Source organism: Megalops cyprinoides, chromosome 1, assembly GCF_013368585.1.
Source record: "Megalops cyprinoides isolate fMegCyp1 chromosome 1, fMegCyp1.pri, whole genome shotgun sequence".
Classification (NCBI taxonomy): Eukaryota; Metazoa; Chordata; class Actinopteri; order Elopiformes; family Megalopidae; genus Megalops; species Megalops cyprinoides.
This window is the reverse complement of record NC_050583.1, coordinates 53,102,998-53,122,841: the sequence shown is the minus strand read 5'-3', so window position 1 is coordinate 53,122,841 and position 19,844 is coordinate 53,102,998. Positions and strand designations below refer to the sequence as shown.

Sequence of the window (19,844 nt, the reverse complement as noted above, 5' to 3'; positions counted from 1 at the left end):
TGCTATTTTTTGCCATTCCTCCAAGCAGATGTAGCAGATACTCCTTTGTTAAGTTGCAGAAAGAGATGACAGTCCTTCATATAAACCATTTTACAACCTGTCATATTGTGCAAGTTGGAAGAACCAGATATGACCTTGTTAATACATGATTCAGCTTCATGGAAGAAATGAGACAGTTCAGCATAAAAAACAAGACACATAGCAATCAAGATATTTTCTACTAACAGAAACCATAGTAATACACCATGCACATATCTTTTTTTCCTCCCAAAGATTATGGTAAACATTAAAGTAGAAAAATGGTCAGAATTATTTTATACATTTCAGTAATGAACATACATCGATGGGATTGGATTTTAAACAAATCCTTTTCACAAACACCATTTCGGTGTTTTCCACAAACACTTCACTTGCTGTGTGAACTCCTCAAAGACTGGCAGTAAACCCTGGGACAACACTAACTGTGACCAGAACGGTAGCTATGCGTTTTCCCCCTCTGATCCTTCCCAACTGTTGCAGTAGCTAAGACAAACATCCAATGAAAGAGTGCCTTTATTCTGCTGTGGCATGGAACACCAGCTCTCTAAAGCGTGCTTGTGGCCATGACCAAAAGTAAACACACACTCAGAACACTGGGATCAGACATTTGCATATTTTATGAGGCTAACCATTGATTCCACACCGAGAGGAAAAAATGTAAGGTGCTTCTGAATGGAAAGCTGTATGCCCTTGTATTCAATATGCTCAGCTGACACAGAATTTTGTTGAGGCTCCAAAGACATGGAACTGTCAGACAGCTCTCAGGACACAAGGGACATCTTTGATAACTCAGCACAAATGAAGCCCCCCCGGATGATCTGCTGTCTTGTGGTGATCGAGCCGTGTTTTCTGACTGACTTTTTCTCCATTTGTTCCTAAGGGCAATTCATACAGTACTGCCTTATACTCGCTTGCTCTGGGGAACCACACAAGGATGCCAAGAGACCACAGCTCACATACAGACCAGAGCTGTGAAGTGTCCACCACGTGTAACACCGGTCCAGGAGTGCGCCCCAGCATACTTGCACATGAAGCCTGGTGAGAACACACAAACTCATAAGGTGAATGGTCAGAGCTGAAAACATGTCCGACAACATGTGCAAGCAAAAGAAAAAAATGTTGTATAAGTAATTAAAACTCGGTTTTTGCATGAGGTGGGCAAATCTGTGTTTTTTCAGGGCCAACCCCTATTACTTTTTGCGCCTGCCTATTTTCTACTCCCCCTTCAGAGTAAATACGGCCGAGTTTCCTCCTGGCCGCAGACCAGGGGGCCGGGGAGTGCTAACTGCAGAAAGCTGGCCTAATGTCACTGGCTCCTGAGAGAGCACTTTGCACAAACCACACCGTCAATGGCCTTGTCTGTAGTTGGCTTGTACAGGACCTCAGAGGGCAACGCTAGCATTACCTGTGTTTATTGAGAAATACAGAGAAAACAAAGGTTTGTGGGTAGAAAACCCTTTGAAGGAAGGAAAGCAACCGCAACACCACTGTTTCCTCTTAGGTTCTGTAAACCTAAACTATTTACCCTTTGATTAAACAAAGTGTCTTTATCCTTGTACTACATTACAGAATCACTGTACAGTTCTGACTTGACAGAACAAGCACACATTGTTTTAAAAATGCAAACAAGGAAGCACACAGTTGTTAATGTATATTTATTTCAAACATCAGAACTTGATGTTAAGTGATGTTTTGATCCAAAACTTAAGTTTTACAAACTGTTGTTTGGTTGCTGATGTGAAATGAAACTAATTACTTCCACAGAAACCATGGCAAATGTGCTAATTTTGCACCATCTGCTCATCTGAATACTATTTTTGAAGGTTTTCCTTTGAAGTCATTGCAAGGTGTAACATCATTTAAGATTAATCTTGTTACTCCTCATTTTGTAATGAGAGTCTCAGCTATGGCTGTTGTCTGACTCGACAAGATCCATACTTAAAATGTGGATGTGTGCACTTCTATAGTTTTCTAAGGTTATTTGTGAAGTGCTGAAGACTATGACTTTTCACTTTGTCAAAACAAACCCTTTACATACAATGTTGTTTAAACAGATTGAATATGGACAATTTGCTTCAGACTATCCCTTAGCTCACCACTAATGACAGAGAAAGATCAGAGAAGCTTGGTGTTGAATTGGATGCATAATTTTTTGTTTTCCTTAGATGTGGTCAGGTAGGTTGCTTTAAGACAACATTCTGATTTCGGTTTCTTTAATTAAGATGTGAAATGCAAAATAATCCAGCCAATGACTTAAATAGAGTATGTAGCTTTGAACCAAAGACAGTTTGTTTATGGAGGCTCAGAGAACCACCCCTGGTTCAACCCTTTGTATGTTTGTTGATATACTGCCTCCATTTACATAGAATCCATTGGCTTGAATCCACCCTATACAATAGGTTGTATAGGTTCTTCATCTATACTGGGACAGAACAGAATAAATTGCAAGGCTTTGACTTTCCCTTAAACAATAAATGCTAATTATATCATAATGATGACTCTGAATTACATTTAGGAGAACCTATTTGTTGTATTGCCATTATTGCCGTTGTGTCAGAGTATGTTGTTTGCATCCAGTTTTTTGGACTGGACAGGCTTGGACTATTGACTGATGAAGAATGCACTATGATTGCAAAGTCAAACGCCCAGGAAGAGCGCAACAGTAGGATACGAAGCTACAGAGCCCCTGTAGTGTCAGAAATTCTGGAAACAAGACCTCAGCCGATAAAGAGTAATACTGCCACCTATGGATATAGTGTAGAACTACAAGACAGTTTCTCAGTCTGTAGTGCCCTTTATTTGATGTGCCAACCGTTTAGTAACCTTTTTAGCGAAATATTTGCTAGGGCCAAATGGACAGAAACAGAGAGAAAGGAAATTATATTTTGTAGTTATTTATCTTAGAAACTACAGACGCTCACTTACTCTAAATGAAAAATAAATAATCCTAGAGAGAAATTGTTGGATATTACGGAAGCCGAGAACGGCCGTGCTTGCAATTCTTATATGTCATTATATCGAGATCACGAGTTAATTATTTCGTTATCTCGAGAAAACAAAAGGCCGATTTGATCTGAGATAACGGCATAAAAAATAATTGCAAGCACGGCCGTTCTCTGCTTCCGTTGGATATAATTGTGTACACACTGCTTTCATTGAATTTAATTTTGGTTACGTTTGATTCTGTCACATTTCTGTTAGTTGCATCATAGCTACACAATTAATTAGTTGTGTGTGTATCAGTACATTACTTGGTAATGCTTCACTATTAATTAATTATTATTATTATTAATTAGTCTTAACCAAACGACCGTTAAGAACTCAAACTAGAATAGGCATATGGCTTTTCCGCTTTTACATTGGCCTTTTATATTTTATATTTGCTTTTACATAGCCTATATATCTAGAGGAGAAGTCCTCCAAAGGGTAAACAGCAAACAAACAAACAAAAACCCTTGCTAAACCACTTCGCTGATCAGAAACCGACAATCTGGACGTCTAATCTAAGCGTGGAACCACTGATCTGCTACCGTTGGTTTAATTTTGATGATTCAGATGCTGTTTTGAAACTAGTTGCTTTATTAGTATTAGTACTAATTACATAGCACTGTTTTGTTCCGGGCACTGGACAGAGTGTGTGTGAAGTAATCACATGTACTTCACCTGCCACTTGTTGTCCTTTTGACAGTCATGCGAGCTGATAAACAACATTGTCAACGCAACATAAATACAGCACTATCTATACAGACTGTTGCTATGGGCGTGTCGACAACAACATCGGTCCACAGAGGTAACTTGGCTCGCTGTCCCTACCGCAAATTCAGTATACTCTGACAAGGAATGCCCCAGCGGGGCAGAGTAGAGTAGTGTCAGAGTATACTGCGGCGATACCCTGGGGAAATCGTAACCTATGTAAGTCGCTCTGGATAAAAGCGTCTGCCAAATCACAATAATGTAAAGCAAAGAAACGTCATTTGAAAGTGACGCACCCTCAGTGGTGTCAATTGCATAAATATTTGAACTGATGGATTTAGCTTTTGAGCATTCCGGCTTTTAGAAACAAAAGCAGTTGCACGCTCTTGATTGTAATTACGCAGGATATTGGTGTTTGTAGAACATTTACAAATGCGGGCATGACCTGCGCGATTACGCCTACATTTCCCATAATGTTTAATACAGATGTTTGCGACAAGATCGTGTTACCGCAGTGGATTGTGGGACAGGTGGGGGATGTATCAATCATGGCTGCTTCCATTTCGGGTTATACTTTCAGTTCTGTGTGTTATCACAGCGCCAACAGCAATTCTGACCATGTAAGTATCCAAAACAGCCTTTTGAAACAGGGCAGATCATATCCCACGACTCCGATCTCTCTCTTTCAATAGTTGTTTTGCCTGTCACTGTCTGATGAGTATCAAGTTTCTCCAGGCTAGGTAGCTAGCTAATGTCATCTTCCTGTATCGACTGTGTAGCTACCTAGAGTATTTAAATTGTAGTGTTATGTTTCTTGTGGATTAGACTAGCTATTTGCACAGAAATCTCAACGCTCCATGACGTGGTGAAATTGTTATATGTAAGTCGCTAGCAGGAAAGATATCCAGATAACGTAACTAAGTTGTTCTGATTTGCCACGGCCGAAAGGTCTAATGTTATCGAGTAGCATGTAGCTAGCTAAGTTAGTCAGTTACTTATCTGTGATCCAGATTTGGAGCTTGTCTGGAAAAGTTAATGCTTACCACTGTTAGATTGCTAGGTAGTTGGTCAGCTTTTAGATTATTGGTTCCAGTATTAAAATTGTTTACTGACAATATAGCTAGCAAACATTTCTAATTTAGCTTGAGGTATATAGCTATCTTTAATGCTCTTTAACTGCGCTGAGACAGCCGGCTGCCGATCCTGTTTATCTGGTTCGACACCGTATTTAAGAAATTCTGTTGTCCGCATTCTTTGCATGGTTTTCGTGACAGTCTACTTACCAAGTAGTTTAGGACACTTTTAACACATTTTTTTGCACTTTTGCCCTGGAATAATCAGTAACCACTCTCTAGCTACTTGGTTCTAAATAAGCGCTATTTTGTTCTAAGTACATACTTATACTAAAAACTTTTACCTGTAAGTCCATGTGAGAAAAATGATCCTTTAAGTGAAACATTTTGTGATCGCTATATAATCTGTGGGACAGCTCCAAGCTTTTGTTTTGTTGCCTTTTGCTAGCTAGTGAACCTATGTTTACTGTACATTGCTAGCTAACTAGCTATGACCCCTTATTATGTAGTGTCTGACTTTACTTCCAGTTCAAATTAAAACTATGCCAGTCCAGCCGGAAGGAAAGGTGAATTTATGGTTTAAATTTTAATACGAGTTTAACGCAGTGCAATATAATGCGTATCATTACAAAATCGTCTTATTGGGATCCCATTATTTTTGGGGCGTCTCGATTTTTCTTGTGAAAATAATTTCTTCTGTTCATAAAACTGGGACTTATAAATCACAGAATGAGACAGAGAGACCCTTTAGCATTAACCAAGGGATATTTATTATTTTTGCAGGAAGGATTTCTTTTTGGAGAAGTAAGGCAAGAGGAGACTGTCAGCATCAGCGATTCACAGATAAGCAACACCGAATTCCTCCAAGTAGTAGGTACGATCTTCATATCAGACTTTCACTTGTGTTTATACACAGATCACCATGGATGAAACAACCTCTTTACCATGTGGTTAGTGTGGATTGAAGCAGGTTTGGTCCTGCCCGTGGGGGTCCTCTCGTAATCCCTTTTCTGAAGAGGATAGCCCTAGGTCTTTTCAAATGTGTTCAAAAGACGTTTCGCAAGTCATGTTAAGGAGGAAGATCTGCTCTAAGTAACAGAGGAAGTAATTTGATCGTTTCTGTGGTAGAGGCCTGTTAATTTGCTTCCTCCTACTCAGTGAAGCAAATCTGATAGAATTACAATGTATTTACCTGGTAAAATACAGTCACAGCCAGACAGCTGTCCAAAACACAGTCACTTTACTTCCTTTTGCCAAAGCAAGCTTTGATTATTACTTCTGTTTTTTCCAAACAGACACAATAGCTGACTGATATGCCGAGGTTTATCAGTTCTACAGCTTTGTACAATATTAGCTTTCAAAGAAAGAATGTTGTCAGGCTTGAGGCAGAAGTCATTTGAATGACATGCACGCTGAATTCTGTGAGATCCTTACTTGCTGCTGGTTGCCGTTGAATTGTGGGTGGAAAGCGTGTGGATTTTTCCACCATACTGATTGGTTTGCTTGTACATGTAGAATGGGAACATTCTGCTTGAATGGTCATTTACTGACACTGTCATTCTAAGGCCTGGCTGTTTTATCCAGCATAAATAATTTAGATACACAAAGTTAATGCAGGACATAGATAACTGACAGTCTGTGTGATCTATTTATTGCATGAAAATTTTCCATGGTAATATTTGTGAGCTCTCTCCATGGTTAGCCAGCTTTATGACATTATGAGTCAAGACTGTTCCTCCTGGAACGGGTCTTGCTGATTCATATAGGGCTCTGTTCTGACCTGAGTTTGTTCTGACTAGGAGAACAGACTGTACAGAATGACTTAAGCACTTTACTGGTGGATACATGTTTTCTGACTTGGAGTGTGAAGGTGGCCATTTTGGAGATGCACATTTGGGATTGGATTTTATTCTAAAAAGGGGGTGTACTCTCCTTGCTCCACTGCTCTGTACATTCTGACTTCAAATGTAGGTGCGGTTTCCTCTTAACCAAGCAAAGCATGGTGATAGGTGAAATTGGAAATGTTTATACCCCTGCTAACTGTCACATGGAAATATGATTAATAAACCCTGAATTACAGTGTTTCTCTAACAATAAGCAGATGCATGTCAGTTTTGCCTTTCTTTCTTTTGTCAGTCTTTCATATTTTGTCCATTAATTTTACATTACTTTTATCAGTTATTCAAGTTGTTGTTTCCAATGTGGCATCCAGCAGTTTATTTCAGTCTGTCATGTAATTTGCATATGTGTCAATGTTTCATAACTAAAAAGGACAGTGACTTTCGAGCAGGCTGGTTTGAGTTGGGCTAATTATGCATATTATATTCCTTGTAGGCACTGAAGTATCATTTTGTTTCACACATCACCCCACCATAAATAGATCTTTTTGGCACACATCCAACAATAAACACTCAATATTTTAATAATGCTTACACTTGGTGGGGTTAAATGAAACATTTCTAAAAAATGACACCTTTAATATAAGCAACTTGTTGATTAGTATGTGCATTACACGTGACATTAGAAAGGCCATTAGTACACCATGTGCACACATAGCTGGCCTTTAGCCAGGCTGTGTTTGTGTAATAAAGTTGGTACGCATAGATTTTGAAATGTGTGAGATGTACTGTAATATAAAATGTAATGCAAATGTAGCATTATGTACTCACATCTGATGCGTTGCTCTGGATAAGTGTCTGCTGGATGTCAAAAATGTGAGCGTAATTTTAAACATTCTCATCTTGCACGTCACTCTGGATACGAGCATCTGCTAAGCAACAGAATGCAAATTTATTAATTTTGCTTTTGTTGTTACTCCTCAGAAGTTCATAATCATGAGCCGTGTGCACAACTGTTTAGGTAAGATTTTTTTCCTATTAATATGAATTAATTATGTTGTTGTATTAACATACTAATTGATTGAATTTAGTTTGATTATGCGGTGAAACCATTTTAAAATGCCAATCTGCCACAATGGCTCTCCATTAATTTTAATATTCACCTGCTTTCTTTTTGAGCCCTGCATTTGCTCTTGATAAAAATTTCATTTGTAGTCACACAAATGTGAGAATTTTAATCCTGTCTTTCTTTTGCAATCTTTTGTCTTCAGCTTTTATGACTACGCAGGCAAAGTCAATGAGGATAATCTCGGTAGAATTCTCAAGGGGCGAAAAAAAGTAAGTCTCTGTCCCGTGGGGTATGGTCTGTTGCTCACTCTTTCTGCTGCTTCCTTTGGAGAGGCTGTCGGCATGTCACCCATCCCGTAGCACCTGTTTCTGAGCGTTCTGGCTGTTCCCGTTGCCGCAGAACGTCATCGGCTGGTACCGGTTCCGGAGGAACACGCAGCAGCAGATGTCCTTCAGGGAGCAGATCATCCACAGGCAGCTGACCCGTGTGCTGGGCGTGCCCGACCTCGTCTTCCTCCTCTTCAGCTTCATCTCCACCGCCAACAACTCCACGCATGCGCTGGAGTACGTGCTGTTCAGGCCGGGCCGGAGGTGAGCCCCCCCCTCTTGCTCCCGCGTGAGGGTTTATTTGAGGTTTTTTTCCCACCTCTCCACAGCCGTTGGTGTTTCTGCTCAAGCTGTCACCCAAGCTGCGGGGGTCAGTTTGACCACCATCTGACATGTGGGACTGAGTGTCCTTGATATTTGATATCAGCTTGGGATGAATATTCATCGGGACAGTAAATGTGCTGATTTTCTTGGCTGGGAAGAAATCCTGGTGACCTGATGTGTCCAAGAAAAAAAGGACACGTCCTTCCTATTCAGATGAAGCCTGTTGTTTCAGATACATAGAATGGAAAGAATAATTTTATTTTGGGTCAAGTGACGGGTTCATATAAATTATTTTGTACACATTTACCAATTTTAGACGTTAATGGTCTCACTATTCATACTGATCCATTTCATCTTAGTTATTCATTGCTTGAAGGGTCTGGACAAAGTTGCAGATGCACCTTCTGCTTTCACCTTTAAAGGGCAAAGCAATGATTAAAGCAATCCAATCTGTTTAGTAATGTGGTGGCCCTGTTATCGATACCGCTTCTCTAAGGAGCGCTGTGAGGGATAACTGATCTGTGGTCAGATAAGGCCCCACGGTATCTGCAATCTGACCGCAGCTCTGCTCACACAGCACCTTTGCCAGTCACAGATACTCCCTAATCCTCACTACATGCCAACCAGGTCCACGCCGAGTCCTGCGCTTATAGGGTTAAATCTGGGGTCCCTTAAAGGCAGCCTCTTCACTTGGTCACCACCTCTCCTGACAGTCTGTATTTACCCACAAACCCTTCTGTTTTTTTTCCATGCGGTTCCTAAGCGGCACAGCTGTTATGTCAATTACAGCCACCCCAGTTGGGAATGTCCTTTGCCTTGACTCTGTCACAAACTGAAATGCTAGCAGCAAGGCAGGGGGTGGGGGAGTGGCGTAGTGTGAGTGTGTGTGTGGGGGTGTGGGGGGGGGGGGGGGGGTTGCTGGATGTTGGCCCGTGGGGATTAAAGGCTTGGGCACGCAGCTCACGCTGTGGACTGTGTCCCTCAGCGTCCGGCTGAAGTGACAGGCCGGGGAGGAGGAGCTACCTGCACGTCAGCGCTGACAGTGAGAGGCCAGCAGTATTGGAACTCAATCTAGCCCCCCACCGACTGATTATGAAAGAGGCCAGGTTGCCGAGTTTGGATATAGAAAGCATCGGGCAGTAATACGCGCCATAGCCTGACCGTGTGTAACGTATTATCTGAAGCCATGTTTATAAACTGCGGTTTGGACTGCAGATTGTACTGTACGTTCCTCTGCTCCCTCACCTATACTGTTTGCAGGCTGTACAGAGAGGTCAAAAGGGCTCTTAATCCGCTACATACAGTATGTATTTATGCCCTCTGTCGACATGTATTCCAAATTTATCAAGGCACAACTACAACCTGCAGCTTCAGCCTTATAGCCTTTTTATATATTCCCTTATATTTTACTCCAGACATGATGGGTGATTCACATAATATTTCAGCTTCATGTCACCCCATTACAGTACACATATGTAATTTTATGATTTAGGACAAATCAGTTGACATGGGACAGTAACTAATGGATTATTTATAATTTATTAGGATTATTAATAAAGTGGGTAAGAAAAAAGAAAAACAATACAAATAAAACCGGTGAATAAAATGGATGAATTGACATCAAAGGTGGGAAGATGATAATGGTGAAGATTTTTTTTAATGTATGTACTAAGGAGTACACTTATGACTGAGTGAATGCAACACACGGTTTTGTCTAGTGTACAGTGACTTGTGTACAGTATTCAGTAATCTAAAATGGATTAAACGTATTCTTTTGGCTGTCAATCTACGTGCAATAACCCATAAAGACAAAGCAAAAACATTTTTTGGGAAATTTTTTGCAAATTTATTAAATATCAAAAAATATTTACTAGGCCAAAAGGATACATTTAATCCATTTTAGATTAGGGGTCTGAATATTTTCCGAAGCCACTGTACCTAGATCAGCGGTAACAAAGTGACCGCCTCCACCGGCGGCTCTTTGTGTGAGACTGACAGTGGTCTGGTCGCTGCTCCTCACCAGCAGGTACAATCAGAGGGTGTCCCTCAGCATCCCAAACCTGGGGAACACGAGCCAGCAGGAGTACAAGGTGTCGTCTGTCCCCAACACCTCCTGCAGCTATGCCAAGGTCATCAAGGAGCATGGGTGAGCGAGTCCAGATCTTAGGGGGGGGCCCGAGGGGGGTAATGTGACGGGCTCAGATCCACCTGATGGACATAAAAAGTAACCTAAAGAACAGCAGCCAGCTATTCATATATAACTGCATTTTTATATGTAAACCCAAAACTGGCAGCAGTGTGGTCTAGTGGTAAGGAGCAGGGCTACTAATAAGGTTACTAATTTGATTCGCTGTTGGGGCACTGCTGTTGTACCCTTGGATAAGGTACTTAACCCACAATTGCTAGAGTAAATATCTAGCTGTAGACATGGATGAAATTGTAAGTCACTCTGGATAAGAGCGTGTGCCAAATGACAGTAATGTAATGTAGTGAAAACTAAACAAAACAGTGTTTTTTTTATTGACCCTTTTGGGAATACCAATGCACTAAGGGAACGCCAGCGTTTCTGGCAGTGACAGGTGGTCAGAGTAAGCGAGTGTTGTGGGGGGGGGGGGGGGGGGGGGGTGAGGGGGTGCAGAGGGGCCCCCTCCCGCCATGTGCTGCTGCCCCGTCCCGTCCTGCCCTGTCCTTAGCCACATGGTCTCAGCCCGGCAGCTTGGCCCTGTGCCATTACGCAGTCACTTCTCCTCAAAGGGCTTTACTCCCACAAGAGGCTTAAACAAGATCTCACGCTTCTATTTTGACATGAACTAAGCGAAGCTGATTCTACTCTTTAAATTCACTGTGATACTACATTTTATGTGTTATATTGCTATGTGTTTTGGATTCTGTGATCTAGTGACTGATATATGGTAGTATACTTGGCTTCCCTTGTCCACTCAGGTTAGCACAAGTTAACTTGGGGGTAGGGCTTGAAGGTGTTATGCTCACACTCACTGGTCTGGGAGTGTTGTTAGCCTGGTCTGACACTGTTGCTCATTCAACTTGAATGGACACACTTCTTGTGATGGAAGTCACTGTGGATGAGGGCGTCTGCTAGGTGAATGTAATGTAATGCAGCGTAATGTTTGGGAAGAGCTGGAGTCAAACAGAATCATTTGTCAGCTGTGTTTTCATTTGTGTTTATTGTTCATGGTATCCACAGACCCCTCTAAAGGTGCATTTTCCATGTTTTTTTTTGTTTTGTCACTGATAATGTCTCCCATAGTGTGTGCATCCATTAGAACCAGGCCTCTGATCTCTGCAGATGTGACTGCTTGTCGTAAGGAAGAGAAGCTAGCAGCCAGTTGTGCTCAGATTAAACCATTTTGGAGCTACATTGAATACTGCTGAGAAAATCATAATGAGAGCCGTGGCACACTCTTCTCACAGTTTGTAACGCCACGGTTTTGTCTGTCATTTCACAGTTTGTAAAGCCACCAATAGACGCAAAGTAAGCATTAACTTATTCAGAGGCGGATATGAATGTTGCAGGGCTGAGTTCTTCGACAGAGACGGAGTGATGAAGGATATCAGAACAATCTTCCAGGTCTACAGTGCACTACAAGAGAAACTTCAAGTAAGTACACATTTTTATAATGTAGTATCCAAGCATATGGTGGTGTGAGCCTTTCTCCCCAGAGACCAATATTTGCAAATCGAGAAGTAAATACAGTATTTACCATAGTACTCAGATGAGCAAAAAACTGAATTCATTTCAGGCGTGATTCACTTTCAATCTCAATTCCTGGGGAAATGCTGTTGATTTTGCCGTTTTGCTGTTCTGTTTGCTGAATGCACTATGTACTTACCAAACACAGTGGTAATAGAAACCAGATCCACACTGCAAATACATTTTGTCCTTTGTCCAGAATGTACATCAGAATTCATTTTATCAAACCACTGTCCAACTGGAAGCAAAGGCTGTCTGCGTGATGTCATCGCTGCCATCTTGACCTGTGTAAGAGTACAGCCAGGTGTTTTGTGCTCTAGGGCCTGTGTGCAGCGTGTGTAATTTTCAGGGTCACGGGGGGATGCTCTGATTGGTCTCTCCTGTCGCAGGCTGTGTGTGGAGAGGTGGAACAGAGCGAACGCGCGAAAGAGAAGGTCCGAGAGGAAGTGAGCAGACTCAAGGAGCAGATATCTCTCAGGAAACACAAGAGTGCACAGGAGGGAAGGCGTAAGTCTTCTCAATTGTCTTCATTTGCAAGGGTTTTTTTTTTTTAAATAAAAATCATTCAATACCAGCCAAATCAAAATGAAATGGTCATATAAGCATTTAGTATTGTTCTGCTCCCATCTGCCCACACTGTGCCTCTGGCTGACCTGTCCCCTTTGGGTCTCCCTGCTCAGGACTCCAGGAAACAGCAGCAGCAGCAGCAGCAGAGCTGAATGCTGCTTCAGTGGAGGATTCAGACCCCTCTCCCCGCTCCAGCGTGGCCTTCCACAGCTCCGCAGCAGACCGGCTGGGCCCAGAGAGGCCCAGTACCTCAGACGCTCCGCCCCCGTACTCAGACTCAGTGCCCCGGGACCCCCTGCTAGCACCGTCCCCTGCGCCCGGCACGGCCCTCCTCCCCCGGCCCCAGGCGGTGGGGGCCTCACGACACCCCGCCCGCAGCCAGGTGTTCGGGGGCACGGAGTACCCCGGGAATGGAGACGGCTCCAGTGCCGAGTTCTTGGACAGACAGGCCGCTGGGCAGGAGAACGAGGAAGACGAAGAAGAAGAGGAGGACGACGAGGACAGTAGCGAGTATGAAAACCCGGTTAACGAGCCCTCGGGGCAGTCCAATAGTAGACTACTGGCGCTGGCCCGGGGCCGACCAGCTGCTGTCAGACCAGACGGAAATGCCCGCAGCTCGCAAACCTCTCAGAGCTGAATGCTGGGGGGGTGTGTTGGGGTGCACGGGCTCGGACTGAAACAAAAAAAGCTGAACATCCATATAGAAGCCAGGATAAGAAGGATGGTGTTTAAAGAGTGTAGGCCCTGGAAATAAAAGGCATGCACAGAGAGTTCTGCTGTTTGCTTGTTTCATTTTTTTTTTTTTTAAGTCTGCCTTCATTTTAACCCTCACTAATGGGATTGTGGAGATCATTTCCCTGATGAATGGAGTTTTTTGTTCCATGTTCAGAAGAGAATACCACATATTGTACTGACTGCTGAAGAGTACACTTCCAGCTGGTGCCAGCTTGGTTAGGTTAGATCACACCAGTGAAATGGCTGGGTTCCCACTTTGCTCTTCACGGATGAGCGTCAGATGTATGAACAACTTAGATAATCCATTTGTTCCATTACCTCTTGCACTGTTTTGCCTTGTTTTTGTATTTATCGAAACGAAAAGGGAAATTGTGTTTTTCTGTGGCCTTCAAAGGTTCTTTTACTGAGCCAAATTAAGGGGTTAGCTAGAGTCTTGGTCTAATCTGTTCACGTTAAGCAAAGATGAAAACTATGATTGCTTTTGTTATCAGGCTCATCTTGTACACATTTAACTTCCTTCAGCAATCAGATGAAGTGGTAATAGATGTTGTCTCTTACTTCAACAAAATACAGATTTACAATTCATTATGCTATAACCTACTGAGGGGTGAGCTTCTGTAACCAGTGTACCATGGTTAATATTATGACACAGTGTCAGTTTCTTATCCTCAAATATCACTGACATTGTACTGTTCTTTTTTTCCCCCAATTGTCCTTTCCAATGCTTTTTAATTGTGCCATTGGTTAAGTTTGCTCTTTCCACCAGGAGCAAAAACATTGTGACTTATGTGCAATTTTTTGGGCTGACAGAATAAGCATTATAATACCAAGAAGCTCCTTTCTGTGGTGTGGTGGAGTTATGAATTTTGTTTTGCTCTTGCCTCCAACTCGTAAAGCCACCACATCTACTGTGAACGGCAACTACTGTTGTGAAATTAGCCCCTCTGTGGGAGGATGGGTTTATGTATATATGGAAGGGAAGGGATGTCCTGCTGTGTTGAAATGGAGGGGAAATCCAGTGAATGGCTATGGTATTACTATCGACAGACCTCATAGACACACGCCGTAGTGTACAAGCAGGGAGGTGGGAAAAAAAGACCTCGCCCAGGATTCTGTGCCTTCTGTGTCTACAGTTAGACCACCAAAACCCCTCAAAAAAAAAAGTCAGACACCAGATGGGCTGGCTTGTAGAAGCGCCAGACGACAGCGCCTAGCAGTCAAGCGACAAGAGACTAGATGGGTGTAGAGAGGAAGGGGCCGGCGTCCGCACAGCACGGCCACACGTCAGATGGGTAGTGTGCACTGAGAGCCGAAAGCTGCACCTGTTACTGGTGATGTGAACTCAATGTGGGCAGCAGTTGGTGTAGGTGGAAACGGGCAGCGTTGGTTCATCTTTAATGTACAATGCAGAATGCTTCTCATAAAAGTAGGAGGCTGCTGCTACTGCTGCTACCTTAAGATCATCTAGAAGTCTTATATTTTTAGGGAGAAACGACCCATGGCTACCTCTGTTCGGTTTTTTGTTGCTTAAGTATGTTTAAAAGATTAAAAAAAAGTTTGGCACAATAGCACAACTGTTAGGATTTTCTTTTTTTGAGACAATGACAAATGTTAAATGAACTTATACATATATATACACAAAGTGTAGAGGTGCCATAGGAAATGTATGAAAACAATCACTGTAGCTGTGACAGTCACACTGGTCAATACTCGTTTAATTGAGACCAGTGGTAGGAACAGTGCAAGTGGTGTTGGCCCGGTACCGAAGTGCATTTACGCATACCTGCTGTTCTCGGTTTGGCTGGCCCTTGAGGACCTGCTTTATTATTGTCAAGCACAAAATCCCATGACCACTTGCTCAACTGTGTTTGCTCTGAACATCTGTAACAATGGCTGAGGACAGATTAAATACTGGACTGTTTTGCAAAGCCGATTTGATTTGTATGGGGTAATAAAGGAGAAGCGTTTATACGGTCTGCGGAGTACCTGTGATCATTCTTCCCTGTCATGTTTATGGCTTCCACTGACAGCGTGGTTCAGTTAATACCTCTATCTTAGCAGTGAGGGATGTGATGTGGTTGCATAGACTGGTTGCATTTACTCTGTCATTAGTCTCTTAGATCCTTTAGAGATGTTCCAGCGATAGCCTGAGGGGGCATGAATTTTACACCACAATACAATGTCACATTTTGTGGTTACTGAAAGTAGCCATGTAAACCTATTCAATTGAATATATTATATATTATAATTTCTATATTAATTCCATCTGTAGTTTCTTTTTAAGTGCCCGCAGTTTTTAACAGGTGAACATCCAGGAACAGGTTTGTGAAGGTTCTTTGCCAGTGGCACCATTAGTTGGCGCTGTCAGCTTTGTCCGCTTTGCACTGTCACGCTCTCTGGGCTCTGCATCTGCCCCTTCTCTCTTTCGCTTTCCATGTACGTCTGCACGGATCTCCACAGGGCTCGGATGTTCCCCTCCCCGAAACCGGACGCCCCCCTTCGCTCGATCAGTTCCAGGAAAAAAGTGTCTTCCGCAAAAATGGGCTTGGTGAACACCTGGAGGAGGTATCTGTGAAAGCAGAGGGGGAATATGCTGAAAGTGCAAAAAATATATCTAAAGTGCATGCAGTGCGTTGGCTGTTTAGGTCTACTATATGTGCTCTCCATATTGCCATCTAATGCTCTTTGCCACATCTGTGGTTGGTCAAGCCATCACTTATCGCCATGCCTCCTTGTGGAAACATTTTACTGAATTTTTGACAGGAGGGGAGAAAAGAAGAATTTGGGATTCTGACGGTCACGTGATGTATTGTAACCCTTGATTTAATACTTGATTTATTCAATACCTACGTAAAAACAAAAATCCAACTCAGAGAACCATCAGTTGTCCAAATGCAATAACATCTTTCACCTGTAGGGTATCTCAACAACTGCACTGATAAAGCCAGTCTGTCAGTGAGTAACAAGTGATATTTGATGTCCTCACTCAATTACACATGCATATAGCATATAGCATAATTATAATAGTGCTTTGTTCACCGCGGATATATTTTATCAGTCAGAATGAGGTACAGTTTGGCAGATGATTTGAACGAAGGGGAGGCCGTACCTTTTGTTCTCGGGGGTTGTGAGATGGCAGGGGGAGTCCGATGCGTCCTGGCGTAGGTCAGTGTCCAGAAGGATGCCGTGCTGGGACAGCAGCCGAGGGTCGTGACCTGCGTCCACTATCTCCTGCTGCTTCCCCACCTGCCACCGCGACAGAGGACGGGACAGCACGGGGAAACCAAATCGGGCATTTGCTCATTCGTGTCATTCGCGGAAATGATACTACAGTCACTAAAAGTGGCAGCCCATTCCTAATGTGGGAATATTCAGTGTTCCTTGAACTAAGCTTTTTAAGAGGTGGACACACCACAGCATTGGCTCGTATGCAAAATTCACAAACATCTTGATAATTTCACTCAAACGTAGACCACTAAAATGCTTCATCAGAAGGGAACAGGACATACCATTTTTAGCACTAAAGGTCCAGTTGCATTCTGGTAGGCAAAAGACATTCCTGATTAGGCTGCACAGTTACAGAGCATCCTCTGTACAGAAGTCTAAACAGACCATCAAATCATTACTTTTTTGTAATGAAGAATATCCTAACCAAAACACAATTTGCAACAAAAAATTCACCTGTTCTTATGATGGCTTGAAATGAACTTGAATTGGCTATACATAACCCAAGTGCGCTGTTTTTTGAATGTGTTTTGTACCTTTGAGTTGGAACAAAAGGAAATCAAAAATGAGTATGAGACTGACCTCAGTGTAGTAGGCGGGAGGAGGGGAGAAGAATTCCACCCCGGCATGAGACAGGCTGCGTGCCGTGGAGACGATGTCCTTGGTGTACAGCCCCACGTGCTGGATCCCTGCCCCCTTGTGCTCCTCCAAAAAAGTATCCACCTGGTTTCTCCCTGAAAGATTGCCAAGGTCACATGTCACGTCTTTGACTGCACTGGTGGCTGGAGCTCAGCCTAAGGGGCAATTATGACCTCTGTAATTAAGTGCAGGACATGATCTGATGGAAGTATTTTTTTCCAGACATATACTTTGTACTTACTATATTTATTCCCATTTGATAGCCTAGTTGTTTTGTCGTAGTATAATTGTGCAAAAGCAGTGTAGATTCTCAGGTGGCACTGGGATTGAGTTTGCCAGTTTGAGTAGTAATATAGCTTTTCCTGGAGTCCGCATTACAGGGCCCACCCATTGCTGGATAGGAAGTGGATTTGCTGTTCTATAGCACAGGTGTATAGGTAGTTAGACTTTACCTTGGCAGTGGGTTCAGTTGTCTTTTATGGCACTTTGTGTTGAAATCCTAATTACTTTTCATTACGTTTGTTTGTTTGTTTGACTATCGTTGTGATGGACATCATCAGTTCTTGAACTGCAGTAACAGCCCATCCTGAACTGTAATAACATGTGAAAGATTGACTAGGCAGTGTCAGTATACTATGGCTTCATTATGATGCTATCATCTTTCCCTCAAGGCTGTGCGTGGGTTAGCTACCTTGGTCAGGCAGTGACTCTGCGATGACAAACTTGCAGTCAGGCTCCTTCTTGTCCTCAAAAGGGAGTTTCACTCCTGACTCACTGCATTTCCAGTACTCCATGGCAGTCAGACGCAGACCGATCCCGTCTTCGTCCAGCACGTATCCCTCATTCACATCCTCATTCCTGTTCAGAAAACAAAAATACAGACGTTCAGTGCAGTTAAGGGTGAACCATTGCATAATTTCAACATGAACAGCAGTTTGTGTAGGTGGAAAAGGGCAGCAATACTTCATATTTAATGTGTAATGCTGAATGCTTCTCATAAAGTAGGAGGTTGCTGCTGCCTTAACATCAGTCATCAAGGGGTTTTATATTTTTAGCGAGTAATAACCCACAGCCACCACTGCGTTTTTGCTGCTTGTGTATATTAAGCGAAGAAAGAACAACTTTGACACAGTACCACAGCTGTAAGGAATCCAACTATTCGGTGTATTCAGAGTTCATTCCTTTTTAAATCTTTTTGCCATTTCAAAGCGTAACTATGCCCTGTTCAGACAGCAGGCGCGCAGCTCAACCTTACCTTTCGATGAAAAACCTCTGAAAGCCAAAGTGCTTCTCGTACCATCGCATAACGTCAGGTGTGCTTTTCCTAGGACACGCATATGTTATGTGATCAAAATGAGTAATCGGACAAGATGACAGTTCCTCAACACGTGCCTCATTCTTCGTCACATTTTCAACCTCTTGAAAACCGGGTAAAAATGGTCCATTGTATTTCGTCTTGTCGATTAGCGTGTGGCAAACATTGCCCACGATGGATTTCACAACGGAATAAGAAACAACTCCTCTGTCATCCTCAACATTTGTTGGAGGCACGAGGAAGTCGCACCCTAGGCTGCGGAGAGCTCTGAATGACCTCTCCACATCCTTCACTTCAAAACACACGTTGCACGCAGTATCCACGGAGTAGTTACGCTGGACGTCGTAAAGAAGCCTACAGTCAGAGTTACCGATTCTGTCCCCAACTTTGAAAACATTAGAGTATATTTTGCTCAGACCTTGCGCTGGAGGAGACGTACTGTTCTGTCCTCTTGACACTCCCCCATTCAAACTATGGAGGGGGTGATTCAATCGTTCGTTTACGATGAAAACCGCCGATCCCTTCCTGAAGGCGAATTGTCTTGATTGTTCTGTCAGTCTCGCAGCAAATAGATTAAATTTGAACTTGGCAACAAGGTCATACGCTATTTTGTCCACGTTTGTAACGTGGAGACCAATGTGATGCAACCGGCACAAGTAGGCTGCCATTTTTCTGTGACGTCGAATAGTAGGCGGTCTAAAAACAAGTAAGAGTGTGAAATTTCCTTCAAAAGGCATCCTCACAATGTTTTATGGTAATATCACAGATTTTCAAAGACAGGTGTAGCTCGCCATATTTTTATGAAATTTCTAAAATTTACCTTGAATCAAAACTACAATGGGCCCATTTTTGCTTTAAAGTGTGTTCAACATTTGTTTCAAAGGTGCTTCATTCCATTCAAGTGAATGGAATGTGATATTAAAAGGTAATTGAATCCAGTTGAAGATCTGATGTGGCTTGTGCTTGCTATAAAAATCAGACACACTGAATTACATAATATTTAAGGCTCAGCTGACATCTCTCCTATGACCTCTCTGCTCCACTGACTAAGGTCACAACAAAGGTAACACTAAGATACTACTTCAATACATGGATAAATACATTCAGTTTGCTTGACAAAATATTACACAAGTTATCTAATGCAAATGACATGCAACGATTACATGACTGCAAATGCTTTAAAACTTCTTTACTTAAAAACCGTGCGTTTAAAGATTAATAATCACGAAGGCCCCTTAGAGCTATAAGCTATAAGCTCACGGCATTAGTTCAGACGCTCTTGTAATATT

General features: G+C 42.6%; 2 protein-coding genes across 3 annotated transcripts; one reads left to right on the top strand and one right to left on the bottom strand.

Moving 5' to 3' along the window:
• Positions 1 to 4,256: 4,256 nt before the first annotated feature.
• On the top strand, positions 4,257 to 13,763 carry LOC118780154 (BRISC complex subunit Abraxas 2-like). 2 transcript variants are annotated; one of them, XM_036532494.1, is made up of 9 exons: positions 4,257 to 4,352; positions 5,589 to 5,679; positions 7,628 to 7,664; positions 7,915 to 7,981; positions 8,112 to 8,302; positions 10,386 to 10,508; positions 11,897 to 11,981; positions 12,464 to 12,581; positions 12,755 to 13,763. In XM_036532494.1, the coding sequence occupies exons 1-9, from the start codon at positions 4,281 to 4,283 to the stop codon at positions 13,276 to 13,278; spliced, it is 1,308 nt and encodes a 435-aa protein (XP_036388387.1). In that variant the 5' UTR covers positions 4,257 to 4,280; the 3' UTR covers positions 13,279 to 13,763. The 2 variants fall into 2 exon arrangements, with proteins under 2 accessions (XP_036388387.1, XP_036388393.1); XM_036532500.1 differs by lacking the exon at positions 4,257 to 4,352 and adding an exon at positions 4,548 to 4,612 and having other exon boundaries at positions 12,755 to 13,357.
• On the bottom strand, positions 13,434 to 19,223 carry LOC118780148 (4-hydroxyphenylpyruvate dioxygenase-like protein). Its single transcript, XM_036532480.1, has 5 exons — positions 18,496 to 19,223; positions 17,932 to 18,098; positions 17,184 to 17,335; positions 16,486 to 16,622; positions 13,434 to 15,945 (listed from the first exon to the last, which is right to left on the bottom strand). Exons 1-5 carry the CDS (start codon positions 19,221 to 19,223, stop codon positions 15,741 to 15,743), a joined length of 1,389 nt encoding a protein of 462 aa, XP_036388373.1. The 3' UTR covers positions 13,434 to 15,740.
• Between the last annotated feature and the right edge of the window lie 621 nt (positions 19,224 to 19,844).

What these genes read in the sequence shown, in the direction of transcription:
- LOC118780154 (XM_036532494.1), top strand. Translation starts at nt 4,281, where the DNA reads ATGGCTGCTTCCATTTCGGGTTATACTTTCAGTTCTGTGTGTTATCAC. An exon ending in TTCTCAAGGGGCGAAAAAAA is followed by an intron (nt 7,982 to 8,111) that starts GTAAGTCTCTGT and finishes CCGTTGCCGCAG; the next exon opens with AACGTCATCGGCTGGTACCG. An exon ending in AAGGTCATCAAGGAGCATGG is followed by an intron (nt 10,509 to 11,896) that starts GTGAGCGAGTCC and finishes TGAATGTTGCAG; the next exon opens with GGCTGAGTTCTTCGACAGAG.
- LOC118780148 (XM_036532480.1), bottom strand. Translation starts at nt 19,223, where the DNA reads ATGGCAGCCTACTTGTGCCGGTTGCATCACATTGGTCTCCACGTTACA. An exon ending in CAGAGGTTTTTCATCGAAAG is followed by an intron (nt 18,099 to 18,495) that starts GTAAGGTTGAGC and finishes TTTTCTGAACAG; the next exon opens with GAATGAGGATGTGAATGAGG. An exon ending in ACAACCCCCGAGAACAAAAG is followed by an intron (nt 15,946 to 16,485) that starts GTACGGCCTCCC and finishes CTGCTTTCACAG; the next exon opens with ATACCTCCTCCAGGTGTTCA.